Genomic DNA, 14,876 nt, shown 5'->3' with positions numbered 1-14,876 from the left:
CTCCCTCTGTAGAGCTCAGTGCACATCTTGCCACAAACAGCTTCTTTGGTCTGAGTATCTCGGAGTCACAAGTCGGCCACCTTGCTGGCACTTGCAGTTTGCAGCACAGGATAGTGAAGGGAAGGAAGATCCCTAGAAGCCTCTGACAAGAATCCTCCCAGCAGAGCTTCTGTCCAGCAGCAGTCTACAAAGCAGGACGCGCCTCCAGCCCCGCTGGCTGCAGCTGAGTCAGAGCATTAGTTTCTGTAGACCACTACCAGAAGCCACAGCATGACTCCGTCCCTGCTCGCCTGTAGGACAGCTTCACTCAGGTCAGGGAACAAGGCTGAACCTGGCTAGAGGCTAAGGCTTCTTTCCCCTGTAAGGTTCCCCTGACCCCCAGATGCCAAGAGGTGAAAGAGCAAAGAAACTGCCCACTACGTGTCGTGTGGAGCTTTCCCCCATCGCACAAGTTACGAGGCAGCTGGAGGTGACTTGCTGACAGTTCAGCCCATCCTCCTGGGCCACCTGGCTCAACACCGCTCGAGAAGGCCCACACGGGCAGCCATGTGATCAGGGGCTTGACCACTTCAGGAGAAACTGGCAGCATCAACAACCATCACTACCCCACAAAAATCCACAACAGCACCGGTGATAATCAGACTCAGACACTGGCAACGCGCTAAGTCCAGACCATCTCTAGTGACTGTTTCTTGTGGCCATTGTGGGCTGCACATACTGGAAAGGAGAAACAAAGGAGCACGAGATGGCTGACGGGCTGGAAGGCACAGGCAGGGGCTGGGACTCAAGGGCCTGACCATCGTCACACCACACCTGCTCAGCCTTCCTGGGACACTTTCGCCCTCTTTGCTCTAATACACAGCAAACAAAGCTTGCACTGTGGTCCTGACAAGGTCCCAGACACTACAAGGTCCAAAGTCCCTTTCAAAATGCCAACCATCCTAGAAGTGAGGACAAAGTCTCTCAGAGAACACACATCTGTAAGGGTGGCAACAACCAGCCTTTTAAAATCACTTGGTAGGATAGTGTCCTCCGGGACAGGGCCCAGGAGATGGAAGAGGGACTTGATTAATGAATCTACTTCCATGATTGTCACCACCTCCTGGTCTCAGAGAGCAGCAGGCTGGCCACTGCCCAGGGACAGTCCCACCCTAGGAGCCCTCTCCTGAGCTGGCAGTCCCTCTATCATGCCTCCTTGCTCAAAGCCTGCTGGGCAGCCGATTCCAAGGGCTCCCCAGATCCACTCTCTCCTGCTCCCCCTGACCACAGCCATCACTGCGGAAGAAACAATAGTCGTGCATCTGCACATCTGTCTGCCGCTGTCCTTGGGCTCTCACATTGAAGAATGACTGGATTCAGCGTCTTTCTCATTAGAGACCAAACATCCTTGTACATTTGGAACATGAAAGATATCTAGAATATTTATATATATATAATATATATACTTTTATTATTCACCCGTTAACTCCATAATATGCCAATCACGAGCGAGGTTTCAGCAGTTCCATTCCCTTGATCATGGCTGCATGAGCATGGTAATTCACTGAAAACAGGGAGACCAGAAACATGGCTAAAGGTGACGTCACGCAGCCCACGCCATGGCAATATAATTGTCAAGTTCGCTGGCGGTTTGGTAAAGCCGGTTCAGTTCTGTTCTGTTTGCCAGCGATCTCACATCTGTGAGAGCTGGACCACAAGTGGAGGGTTCCGTTTCCTGGTTTGGATTCTCAGTGGCTTTATCCAGAATCTCACTGGCAGCTGGTTACTGTAACACCAACCCAACCTAGGAGAGCCAACGGGGAAAGGTCACGTTGAGTTGATAATATGCAGGACTTTCCTGCCTCCCCAGGCAGGTGGGTGAGGCCCACTGAGCTCAGAGGAAAATGTCTGCCGTGGAGAGCAGATGTCAAGCCCAGGTCTCTTACTCAGCCTTTTCTGGGTTTTTGTCCTTCAAGGAGAACAGTGGGCCAAAGGCTTCCAAGCCAGCTCCTGGTCAGTGCTGACTATAGACACTGACTATTCCCTGCCTGGCTGCCCTGAGGTGGGGGGTGAGGGGGCAGGAAAGGCAGATCTGCAGACCCTAACCTCATGGGGAACTCCTGAGTTCCGCAAAACCGTGTGCCTGATGGTACAGGTCTGTGCTTCCAGCTACTGAGGAGGCAGAGGCAGGAGGATCTTAAGTTCAAAGCCTGCTTGGGCTACAGACTGAGCCAGCCTGAATGACTGAAATCCTGAATCGAAAAAGAAAAGTCTGGAGGCCTTCATTCCCACATTTGGGAGGCAGAGGCAGAGGCAGAGGCAGGTGGATCTCTGTGATCTATGAGCTCGAGGCCAGTCTTTGTCTACATAGCACTTCTAGGCTACATAGTGAGACTGTGGCTGGAATTAAAACACACACACACACACACACACACACACACACACATTAAATTTCAAGGTACGCAGTTACTTAGCATATGTGAGGCTGTGTGTCTAAGCTCCAGAACTACTAAAAATTAACACAACAAGGTAGGATGCCCTGCTGTGACCCCACTGCTGTGACCCCACTGCTGTGACCCCACTGCTGTGACCCCACTGCTGTGACCCCAGATGGAACACTTTCCAAGGCCTAAGCGCCAACTGCTGCAGGCCTGGACTGGCTCCATACCTCTCTGCTGTTTTAGCTGGAACCGCCAGCCTCCTGGCTAGCAGCTCAGCCTCTGGCTGACACATACCTTCTCGGCCCCCATGCTCGGGCACTTCCAATTGTACAGGTAATACTGCAGGTTGCCGTCCCCTATGCCGAACTTGAGCTTCTCCAGGAATGTTTTGTTCTCCATGAGATCCAGTGCATTGAATACGTCGAACCCTTTCTGCAGAGTAGCAGAAGTGGCAACAGGTAAGGGTAGGCTGGTGCTTTACCTCCCTTCCCGTTGGCCTACAGGCAGCCATAGGGCAAGCTTCCTTTAGAGCTACTTCCTGGCTAGCAAACTGGTTAGTGCTGGCTCTGCAAATGCGCTCCCGAGAGTCCTCAGGCCGCCCACAGCCTGGCCTCTCCTCAGTGTCTCCACGAGTGGTCAAAAACTGGAAGCTGTTCCTCCTGAAGTCACCTCCTACCAGCTTTCTAACTCTGGCCACTTAATTCCCTGACTGAGCAGCCTGGACAGGCTGCCTGAGGCTGTGACAGGACACTTCTAAAATCTCACCCAACTGATCTGATGTTCTCATGGAGGACTACTCTGTCCAGAGGTTGGCTTGGGTACAGATGGAACCAGAATCATAAGAAAGGCAAGGAGACAACAGACAGACTTACCACCTACGCCTGTCTACTGGAGTCAGCCAGTCCACTCATTCACTCGGGCAGATCCCAGGCTCCCCTCCCATGCTCGCTCAGAAGGCCAAAAGAACCCTAACTCTGAAGCCGGCCAGCCAGTCAGGCCCCAAACAAGGAGTGCAGTGACTCCTAGCCCTCTTCTAGACTGGAGTTTGTGGCTGAAGATGGCTGGGGCCTTGCCTAAGAGCTGGAAACTAAGGAAGCTTGAAGCCTCCCAGCCTATGGGCAGCAAACTCCTGAGCTGTGCTCACTACTAAAAGCCCCATTTGACTCTCCCAAGACAGCTGGTCTGCTCACCATTTTGGCTAGAACGAGGGCGTCGCTCATGAGGTCTAGAAGAGGGGTCTGGGTGTGGACGTTGTAGAAGGAGTATGCAGCTTTCAGACTCTTGTGGGTTGGATGGTTCATGATGGTGGAAGGAAGTGTATAAAAGCTCAGGAAATCAGTCACCTCACCATTGGCATTCTGAAGGGAAGAGTAAATGAACAGGCGGTGTCACACATGTAGAGGAACAGGCAGCCCACAGACCATGTTATACTCACACCATCTCCAGGCAGCTGAATGGGTGGGCATTGGAACAGGCTATGAGCAAGAGGAAGCACACCAGCTAAGGGCTCTGGAGGACAGCCTGCTGGGGATTGGTTCTAATGCTTTATCTTAATTCAGCTCAACAGGAGGATCCCTGTCCCCAACTGGGTTTTGACTTATCAATAAAGAGCCAGCAGCCAATGGCTGGGCAGAAGGACAGAGGCGGGACTTTTTAGGATTCCCAGAAAAGAAAAACAGAGAAGAGGAGGAGTGAATTGCCCTGACAGGGAAGCACAGAGGTTAGACTTAAGAGCCCGCAGACATACAAGAATCTGGTAAACTCCCCTATTGGGACTGGGGTAGCAGAAATGAAATGTAAATTTTTTTTTTTTTTTTTTGGTTCTTTTTTTTCGGAGCTGGGGACCAAACCCAGGGCCTTGCGCTTCCTAGGTAAGCGCTCTACCACTGAGCTAAATCCCCAGCCCCGAAATGTAAATTTTAAAAGATGTTAACTCAGGAATATCAGAGGGGAAAGTGTGTTAGGCACATGGAGTCATGGAGTTAGGGAGAAGCTTTGAGCTAGTAAGGCATATTAAAAATAACACGCTGTGTGTGTGTGTGTGTGCGCGCGCGCGCGTTCGCGTGTGTCTTTGTGAATCCAGAGTTCTTGGGTTGGTGCAGAGCTGTACGCACCTGCCAGGAGCACAGAGCTGAGTAATGCTTTACCCCCACAGATGGCACTCATAGGCTTGTATCCACTATTAGAAATTAACTAGAGATTCTCAAATAGGATACACACAGCTATGATATAGATTAGGAGTTGGTGAGAACCGGCTTCTTAGCAGGCTACAGATTTTGCCAGAGCCACATGGGGATTTCTTCCCATGGTTCAGAACTACTACAAAGAGCTTAGGCTCGGGGTTGGGGATTTAGCTCAGTGGTAGAGCGCTTGCCTAGCAAGCGCAAGGCCCTGGGTTCGGTCCCCAGCTCCGGGGGGGTTGGGGAGAGAGTTTAGGCTCAGAGGCACTGGGAGCCCTTGCTGTGCAAAGAGACAGGTTGCTGGAAAGTCAGGTAGAGACAAAGGGTAGAAGCTGCCTGCCTCTCACAACCAGTTAAATAAAGACTAGAGATGAATACAATTTGATTTAACTGTTTTTAAGGATAGGAGTATGATGGTAATTGTTTAACTGTTTTTAAGTATACATAGAATAAAGAATCCAGGCCTTTAATCTCGAATGTAGGAATCAAAGGCACAGAGATAAGGAGAATAGAAAGAATGAAAAAACTAAAGAAAAATTGAGAAAGTCTTGCCAAGGCAAATACTTGAGATCTTTGAAGGTGGTCTACATGGAATTTCTGAGGTTGCTTAGCCTAGTGTAACAAAGTTAGAGCCTGGAAATAGGCTTATGTAGCACACAGAAGGGAGGATCTAAGCATACGCAGATGCATAACTAACTTAGGGCTGACCTCAATAGGTTGGGGTAGTAGACGGTGGGGGAGCACTATCTCAACAGATAATAACATTTGTTCAGATTGTTTTAATTGCTTTGAACTGTTTTAATTATCAAAATACATGTGGTTATGAGTTTAGTGGTTATATTAAAATTCCTCTGGGAGAGAGGACAAGCTATTAAATTAATTCAATCTATACCTCTAATGATCCCTGGCTACTGGACCGAGGACATGCTATTTGGGGAGAGAGCATTTATGTTGACAGGAAAGGAGAAAAGGCTTTGGACCCCTTCCAGAGTGATATGGATCAGCTACGACAGGGGAAGACCACCTGAAGATCTTGGTTACAGAAAAGAAAAATGTGAGAAAAATCAAACAAGACAGGTAACTTGATCTGCTGAATCTTCAACATGGGAGCAGCCCCATAACTTGGCTTAGACATAAAACTGTCTCTAGCCAAAACTTCAGCTACAATCAGACAATAAATCTTGTTGGCTGTGGAATTTTTAAGGTTCACCATGCCATCCTTCACACGGCATGAATGAAGATGTAATTGGTTACTGATCAAATTAACTCATAAAAGGACAGTTGTCTTTCACCTGCTTACATAAGGAACAAAAACTCATCCCTAACTGATTGGTGCAACTTGCACAGAATATCTTAATATCTTACAAGTACTAAGATTTTGGTTTTTTTTTTTTTTTTTTTTTTAAGATTTATTTATTTATTTTGTATATGAGTACACTGTAGCTGTCTTCAGACACACCAGAAGAGGGCATTGGATTCCCACTACAGATGGTTGTGAGCCACATGTGGTTGCTGGGATTTGAACTCAGGACCTCTGGAAGAGCAGTCGGTGCTCTTAACTACTGAGCCATCTCTCCAGCCCTAAGATTTTGGTTTTAAGATCCCTGTGTTACGGGCTGGAGAGATGGCTCAGCGGATAAGAGCACTGACTGCTCTTCCAGAGGTCCTGAGTTCAATTCCCAGCAACCACATGGTGGCTCACAACCATCTGTAATAGGATCTGATGCCCTCTTCTGGTGTGTCTGAAGATAGCTACAGTGTACTCATATACATAAAATAATAAATAAATCTTTAAAAAAAAGATTCCTGTGTTGCAGAATTTGCAGCTCTGACAAAACTCATCCTCAGGGACGCTGAAGTGATCTGCTGTTCCAGCTCCCTGCTTCCTGATGCTGTCCAGAGACTTGCTTCCAGAACAGCTTCAGGAGTTGCTACTGATTCCTGGCGAGCTAGGTTCATCCGGACTTTCAGACAGATTCAGTCAAGCCCTGAGCATCTAAGCATACAGAGACTGGATAATAGATGGTAAAGCTAGCTTTCTTAAGTCTAAACAATTTTTCTAATTTTCCTACCTCTATTCACCCCTTTAAAAAATTTTTGTTGCCCCCATTCAGCAGGAAGAAGTTGTGGAGAGTTGTCATCCTGATCCCTTGGGTTTGGGTGTCTGGTTATGGTTACTTTATAGATTATAGATAGCTCGTCATTTTAAGGGGTAATTTGGAAATGATCATAATTTTGAACAGGGAGGAAATAGATGGGATGAATTACTAGATTCCTTTTTTCAAGATCTACTTATTTACTATATATAAGTACATTGTAGCTGTCTTCAGACACACCAGAAGAGGGCATCAGATCCCATTACACATGGTTGTGAGCCACCATGTGGTTGCTGGGAATTGAACTCAGGACCTCTGGAAGAGCAGTCAGTGTTCTTAACCCCTGAGCCATCTCTCCAGTCCTACTAAATTCATTCTTAAGTAAAGCATATATGGCCACAATCTTACATTGGTAGGATCTATTATAATTGATACTAATTGAAGTTATAAGTTTACATTGGTACAGAATCTGTGACTGATGCATATTTAAGGTATCCATTGGTGTAAATTTCTTATTTGATAAATTTCTATATTGATACAAGATTTGAAGTTAATGTTGTTATTCTTAGACATTGTGCCATGCAACTCATTTAAGAACACAAGATTTAAACCCAGTCCTTCTACAGCTGCTGTTACAAACGGTTTAGGATGATTAAGTGAGGCAAGATAAGGACCACACAGTACACTCACAGTTAGATTAGATTCTGATCTAACTATATTAAGTGCTTTCCACAATGTTCGAACAGAAATAGCTCAGAGCAGTTAAATGTTCAACAGTTCAGACACAGTTTCTATAGCTATGTGGTCTTCCGCTACAACAGCCAGGCCAACCTGGAGGCTGAGCTACCTGCTGGGCGGGGCCAGGCACGTCTTCGGGTGACTCTCATCCTCACTGTGGTGTCTGGACCACATTAGACTGAGTTGAGACAAGAAGAGAGGCGGAGGCTCGCCTGACTAAGGGGTGCGGTGCTCTCTATTGTGTATTGAGCAGGGGTTGGGAGTACAAGATAACCTTTTAACAAATGCAAACCATGACCACGATTTGTTGAGGACAAACAGAGACTTTGGGAAGCCTAGCAGGGCAATACCAGCTCTGGCAACCTAGCTGCTTATCTGGGAGTGGACAGCAACTCACCTCTACCACAAAAGTGTCAATGATGTTCTCCTGGGGGTAGAACCAGTGCTCTACCTCCTCCTGGTTCATGACGGGGGTGAGGTTAAACTGCTTCAGGTACCTGCTGAGCAGCTGGTGCACTACCGGAATGTCCTTCTTTTCCATCGGGCGTAGCCCAGCTGTCTTGGGAGTCTGAAAGGACAGACAAGATGGTCTCAGAGCCTATCATCTTGGACCCACCCACATAGGCCCTTGAGAGAAACCCAGTCACCCTCAGCATCAGCCTGAGCCCTCTAGGCATCCAGACTCAGTCTGCCTCTGGGGTCTGCTGGCCCCACTTCTTGGTAGGACAGAGACTACGGTATCCATTTCTTATCTGCGTGGTTCTAGTCTGTCTAAGTTGTGAACAATAGAGTCACAGATGACATATGGCTGTTTTCACTGGAGCTGGAGAGATGGCTCAGTTAAGTAAAAGAAGTGCTTATTGTTAAGTGTAAGGACCTGAGTTCAAATCCCCACAATCCGTGTAAAAGCCAGATGTAACAAGTGTAGGCACCTGTAATGCTAGCACTCCCACAAGGAGGGGCGGAGATAGAAGAATGTGCAGAACAACTCGGGCTAGCTAGCTTGTTGTACATCAAAGCCAGGCTGAAGACAGAATGACCCTGGAGGCACTAACACATTCAAATGCACATGCATTAACTTCGGTGTGGACCTCTAGCCTTCTGACTCCTTAGGTCTCTCTCTAGGGACTGTGCACTAATTCCATCCTTTATGGCAGTCCCCACTGTGACCTCTAATCCTGAAAATACATCTACATTGGGCTCTCATCCAAATACAGGCAGAGTTAAACCTTCTTTTGGATCACAGGGGACCTGAAAATTGCTTTCTACCTGCCTAGAATGCAGGCAGGGGAGGGGTGATGGGATGACACAGGGGGGAAGACATCCCCACAATCCCTTTCCCCCCACCCCCACCCCCGAAAAGACAGGGTCTCATGTAGCCCAGGCTGGCCTCAAACTCATTATATAGCCAAGACTGTCCTTGAACTCCCGATCTTCCTAGTCATGAGTGCTGGGATCACAAGCAGGAGACACCATACTCAGCTTTCCAAACCTACTTTGGCAATAGGGGACTATGCTGCGGCAGTCTCTCAAGACAGGACCATGACCCTGACCCTGACCTACTAATGCACCCATGCCAAGCTGAGTACATGCAGATCAACAGACTCAAGCTGCAGCCCTTTGTGCCGCAAGCACTTGGTATGAGTGAAAACCACCTGGTAGGTGTGCTCTGAGGTCACTGGAGGGAATTAAAGAGTTCACAGCTCAGCATCCTGAAGGGAGGCACGGCTGGTGAACAGGACAACTGTGGTGTGTTGGGTGGGGGTGGGGGTTGGCAGACTGAGATCTAGAATTGAAGATCTGGTTACTCCAGGCCATCCAGTCCCTCGGTGCCAATTCTGAGTATAGGGGAAGGATTAGAAATCTGGCTTCTCTCACAAGCTGTCAGCTCTCCCCTATCTGTCTTGGCAGAAGGGAGTGGACACTTGAGAGCTTACCCACACTAGTTTCTGGAATGTGTGAGACAGAGAGGAAAGTTCAGTAAAGAGATCCATTTTGATCTACACTTCACTTAGGCTAAAATTACAGGGAAGAAGTGGTATTCTTTGAGCCTGTCAGCAGACATCAGGGCTACTAAGCCAGGCATTGACTCAGGAGAGCTGAGAATAGAACAAAAATAAACTTCGTAGACAGTAAAACACAAGAACGTGGAGATGAGGGGCTTGTGAGTGGAAACCTCCCCACACTCCTGCCCCTGCCACCACCCTGGCCGCCCCGAGCACCACTGGCCTCTGGCAGCCGGTACAGCTTCATGGTGCGCTGCATGGTCATGTTTCTGCTCAGGTGGGAGAACTTGACTTCAATCAGCTTCCGAGGGTTCAGGGACCGATGCCAGTACCTGTAAGTACACAAACGTCCTGGCCTCAGAGGCCTCTGGCCCGTCCTACTCATTAAGAGGACAAAGGCAGGGGACCTCCAGATGACCAGCAGGTGTCACGAGGAAGCCCCTCTCTGGAGGAACAGGCTCAGCTTCCCTACTTTTCCATTTCAGAAGCCATTCCTTTGTTAGATCAGTTGTCTGGGGAACATAATTCTCTCTCCTGCAATCAGGTCCGTGGGAGACTGACAACATGCCCAGGAGACTGGCAGATGCTCCCCCACACCCCCGTATTCACCTGGAGTTAGTATTTGTGCGGCTCTCTAGGCAGAGATAATTCAACTGTTTTAAACAACTTTCTAAGGTGGAGGCTCTCCTTAGATTACACAGGGATCAGACAAGCTCCCCTGATCCACAAAATATTCATAATGGAGTGGAGTCGAATCCTTAAACCCCCTTCCACACACCCTCTAACTGGCGGCAATCCCACTCCCCGAACCATTCTCTCCGTACATTCCCAAAATGTTCTCCACCTGGCTCCTCCCAGCCACTCAGCCCCCACAAAACTGGCACAGAGCAGGGGAATGCTATGTCTCAATGGCATCACTCCTCAGTCAGAGCCAGGCACCTGCATCCCCAACACTTGCAGGAAGGAATTTTACCTGCAGGTGCCAACAGGCTTTGGCAACACTACGCCGGCAGTGTAAACAGCTTGGAAAATGCCCTCCAGGTGGACCCGCCGGGTTATCTCTCGGATCAAGACTGGAGCCACCCGCTTGGAGCGTAGCTTCTTGTGGACACACAGGAAGTTGATCTCCACCATCTTCTTCTCTCTGCAGAGAGGCAAACTGCTGACTGATACAACTTTTCCCATAGGACATGACAGGAATCTCGCCAAGTAGATGGAGCCTCAGCCCAAGGGGTGCACTCTGCTGTCATCACCACTCAGAAGTCACTACTGGGGATCCCACCCACTACCAGTTTCTACTTGGCAAGCTTGCTAACATCCTCTACTCCAAAACGGAAGGGAGACGCCTTCACATGCCTTTCTCTGAGGGCACCACTAGTACGGCCCTGTGGAATCCGAGAGAGGCAATGAAGGAACCCCTGAGTAAATCAAGGTTCATCTAGATCTAAAGCAAGGCTGACCATGAACTTGCTAAGTGACTCAGGCCAGCCTTGATCCATGAAGATGCAGCTTAGATTACAGGTGTGCACCACGCTGACAGATACTCCAAGGTTTTGGTTCCCACATGAATTTATAGCCTGAGGCCCAGAAGACCGCAGCAGATGACTGTGAAACCATCTGAGACTGGGTGAGGCTGGCTCCTGTCCATTTCTGAAGCTGCTCAGTATGTCACCATGTGACTGGGGCAGGAATGCAGAAGTGGATGGCTTCACTATAAATCACCACAAGGCTACCAGCTACAACTCAGAGACGGTCTCACTATGTACGTAGCTTTGGCTGGCCTTGAACACAGAGATCCACCTGCCTCTGTCACCATGTGCTGGGATTAAAGCTGTGCACCACCATGTCTGTCAGAACACGTGGTTCCCATGACAGTTTCATTCCCAACACACAGATGCCTCCACTCAACTGGCCTTCCACCTTCCTCACAGGTGAGTGAGCCTTCCTCTTCCCAAACCAGCAAGATGGTGGCAACAAGGGCTGGTGCTTACGTGTCATAGATGTGGATGTTTGCTGGGATGGCACTGATGAATCCAACCAGTTTCCGACTTGAGACCACTCGGACCCCGCAGTGCCACTGTGGGAGCCAGCCTGGTGGCCGGAGAGCCCTGGAACAAAGATACAGACAGAAGCTGTGGTACTGCTCACAGCAGGCCGGAGAGCGGCGTGGGCTCCAGAGCTGTGGTCAGTTCTGATCTGGTCCTAACCCCTGGGGGTAACAACTACACTCTCTTTAGGACAAAGGCTTCCTGGACACCAAAAGAACCAAGACACAACCATTTCTCACAGCATCATCTTGTGCTGGAGACTGTGCCCAGTCTTACACATACATTCTAGGCAAGTTCTTTGGTACTAAGCTACACCCGGCCTTTATTGTTTTCTTGACACAGGTTCTGTATGTCCCCTAGGCTAGCCTTAAGCTTGTGACCATTCTGGTTTAGCCTTATAAGTATGCTTCTATGCTAGCTTCTGTGTTTCTGTTTTTTGAGACAGGCTATTACTGTGTAGTCTCAGCTGGCTTCAAACACACAGAGAATTGCCTGGCTCTACCTCCCGAGTGCTGGTTTTATAGGTGTGTGTCATCATGCCCAGCCTTCATGTTCATCTCAGAGCTTGAACTAAAGGACTTCCATGCAGAGGGCCAGCAGTCTTTCGGTTAGCAACTACACTGTGGAGACTCTGGGCTCTGTTCCCTGCCCCTCGGCATTTCTGTCTCCTGGGGTGATCCTACTGCACTTTGGCCTCACAGCTCTATCTTCTGAGACGCTGACTGTAGCCCAGGCTAGCAGGCGGCTTGTCCAGGATAGGTTTTTCCCTATAATTGAGCATGCTGGGTAGTAAAGGACTTTTCTTTCGAATCTCAAGGTCTCTTGCCCTCTCCTTGAAAAGGTCACCACAGAGTAAATGGTCTTGCTGGTGACTGACTCTGTATGTCTCCCTCTACCAATTTACTTTAAGGAAGGATTCAGTTCTAAACACCACATAAAGCAAGTCTCCAGATGTACAAACTGAGGGACACAGCAATTTGCCACTCAAAGGCTGGCTCTTGGGAGAATGGCGCTGAGTTTCCTTTCGGATCTGTTACCTGCTTTGCCCTTCAAAGTAGGAGAGCTTTTGGAGACTGGAGACCAGGCTATTATCAGACACTAAACTTCTGGCTCCTTTGCTTCCATAGCCTCCAGAATCATGAGAAATAAAGTCCTACTGGTTCCAAGTTAAATAAAAACGTAACAAAGACACCCCTTACAACTTACCACAAGAGAAACTCTGGGGAATAATCGAATCGGAACATGTTATCGTCATCTTCCACATAGTTCTCGTTCAGGAGGGTGTACAGTTCTTTTAGCTGCGGAGAGAGAAGGAGCTCATTGAGGTGCTCTGCCAGACGGGGGCCAACTCCATGAAGCTCCAAGCTTTGCAGGAGGACAAGGCAAACTACCAAATCCACCTCAGGTCTCACAGATCTCTTTTATCCCAGGCAAGGCAAGGACTCTTTTAGAACAACTTGGTTGCAATAAGAAATGGAACCACTAGAGGGCAGAGTCGCACACTTCAGGACATGGCGGCATCTATAGCATCCTCTAACCAACTACTTAGATTACTCTGAGCCATCTGTGAACAAGCTTTGGAGAAACGATTTTGAGGACTGGTTATGAAATCACTTACTCCCAGGACATCACTGCCGTATTAAACAAACAAACAAGCACCATGACTGGATTTTTTTCATTTAGCCCAATGGACTTAAGTCCCCTTTCTGCCTTCATAGCTGTCCCCATCAGTTGGCCCAAGTAGGTAAAAACTTGGTACTGCACCAGTCTAATGACCTGAGTCCAATCCTGGAGCTCAAGTAAGGCAGGAGAGAAATGACGTCAGTCACAGTGCTGTCCTCCATCTCCACAGGGATGTACCCAATGCCTACATGTGCTCTTACTCCCCATCTCCTGTCCTCCCAGCCCTATCCCACTAGTAAAAAGATTAAAAAAAAAAAAAAAAAAAGTGTGACACGCTTGTGTTACTGTACGGAGTCTGGGCACGCCCAGGAAGTGCCAGATGGGATCTGTTCCGCTCTCTGAGGCTCATCTGAGTCCTGTCCCCACTGCAAGCCAGGCCTACTCACCACACCACGGTCTCCCAGGTCCAAGGCATCCCAAGTGAAGCCCTGGGGTAGGGTGTAGGGCTCCTGGCGAATGTTGTCTTTGTCAGGTTCCACAGGGCCATGGGTGTTTACCACTTCACCTAGAAGAAGAGCACAGCCCAAGTCCATTGTCTGCCCACAGCATGCGAGGAGGAGCTCACTGAAGACATTCCCTGGAAGGCTAGGAGTTCAGCTGGTAGAGTGGCTGCCTTGCTTGTGCGTGTAATTCCTAGTACTAAATAACTGGGGCAGAGTGGGACAAGCCTGTAACTCCAGCACTCAGGAGAGGCAGAGGGACCAGAACTTCAAAGTCATTTTCCACTGCACAGTGAGTGTAAGGCCAGTCTGGGTGACATAGACCCTGTCTCAGAAAACAAACAAACAAACAAACCAGAGTAAATTTCTGCCATCCCTAGGAACCCTGCAGCTGAAGAACACTCTATGCTTGGTACCTGTAATCTCTCTCCAGTCACCTTTGACCCCCAGTTGAGGGCGAATGTCCACAAAACACTCAGAATAATCTCTAGGATCCACGGTGGCTCAGTTTGGGAAATCCTTCTCACCACAGGCTCCTGAAGGACAAACACCATGGCTACTTTGGCTTCCTGTCTCCTGGTGGGTGTAGGGTGTCGTCATGTTCTAGCCCAGACACTCTTCCCTGACTGGAGGTTTGTAAGGTTGCATAAGCCTGCCTTTGTGTCAAGACCAACGACAGTGTTCCGGGCTCGCCCTTCAGTCAGATGATAGCTCTGGCAGCCAGGGTCTCTCAGCCTTCCAGCTTCAGCCTCCAGGCCTGTGGCCCAGCAACTGCCAGGTCAGGGCATCAGGGCTTTGAGCCTAGAGATGCCTTTGGGTTGAATCACCCTCCTGCATGATGCTGCCGGGAAGTCACCCTCTGACACAACCCCTCCTCTGCCAAGAGCTTGGAAGCTGAGATGGAGGGAGGAACTGAAACCAGATGAGGCTGGAGAGGAAACCCAGGCAGGCGAACCCTCCCTCTCAATAGGTTTTGTTTACTTTGCCCCCCCCCCTCTTTTTTAAAAGAGAATACTAAGTAGCCAAGGCTGTCCTTGTGCTCTCAGCAATCCTGTCTCAGCCTCCCAGTGCTGGATTCCAGGTATGCATCTGATAGCCAGCACTCCACAACAGTCCGCAGACACTCAACTTCCCCTGTCGGAGGTGGCAAGCTCAGTACAACACCTCCCATGCCCGTCGTGCAAAGCCTAGAGCAGCATGAGGTAAAGGCAGGTTATGAGCCTCAGAGGGAGGAGAGCCTGCTCCCCTCAACAGGACAAGGAAAG

The 14,876-nt window shown here is 49.1% G+C and overlaps 1 protein-coding gene across 4 annotated transcripts in view; it reads right to left on the bottom strand.

The window, feature by feature from the left end:
* Positions 1-1,421: 1,421 nt before the first annotated feature.
* Positions 1,422-14,876, bottom strand: part of Nmt1 (N-myristoyltransferase 1) — a 33,796-nt gene continuing 20,341 nt past the window's right edge. The window contains exons 1-10 of one of the 4 annotated variants that reach the window (XM_087570027.1): positions 14,028-14,174; positions 13,558-13,676; positions 12,695-12,786; positions 11,432-11,548; positions 10,414-10,584; positions 9,664-9,772; positions 7,832-8,002; positions 3,611-3,778; positions 2,715-2,852; positions 1,422-1,783 (exon numbers count right to left, since the gene is read on the bottom strand). In XM_087570027.1, coding sequence (XP_087426153.1) covers positions 1,763-1,783; positions 2,715-2,852; positions 3,611-3,778; positions 7,832-8,002; positions 9,664-9,772; positions 10,414-10,584; positions 11,432-11,548; positions 12,695-12,732 — 933 coding nt within the window. In that variant the 5' untranslated portion in view covers positions 12,733-12,786; positions 13,558-13,676; positions 14,028-14,174 and the 3' untranslated portion in view covers positions 1,422-1,762. Of the gene's footprint in view, positions 1,784-2,714; positions 2,853-3,610; positions 3,779-6,024; positions 6,217-7,831; positions 8,003-8,252; positions 9,773-10,413; positions 10,585-11,431; positions 11,549-12,694; positions 12,787-13,557; positions 13,677-14,027; positions 14,175-14,876 lie in introns of those variants that run through there. The other 3 variants (XM_087570026.1, NM_148891.2, XR_015630271.1) reach the window with 3 other exon arrangements.

This window comes from Rattus norvegicus, chromosome 10 (genome assembly GCF_021556685.1).
Source record: "Rattus norvegicus strain SHRSP/BbbUtx chromosome 10, alternate assembly SHRSP_T2T, whole genome shotgun sequence".
Taxonomy (NCBI): domain Eukaryota; kingdom Metazoa; phylum Chordata; class Mammalia; order Rodentia; family Muridae; genus Rattus; species Rattus norvegicus.
This window is presented reverse-complemented; position numbering and strand designations above follow the sequence as displayed.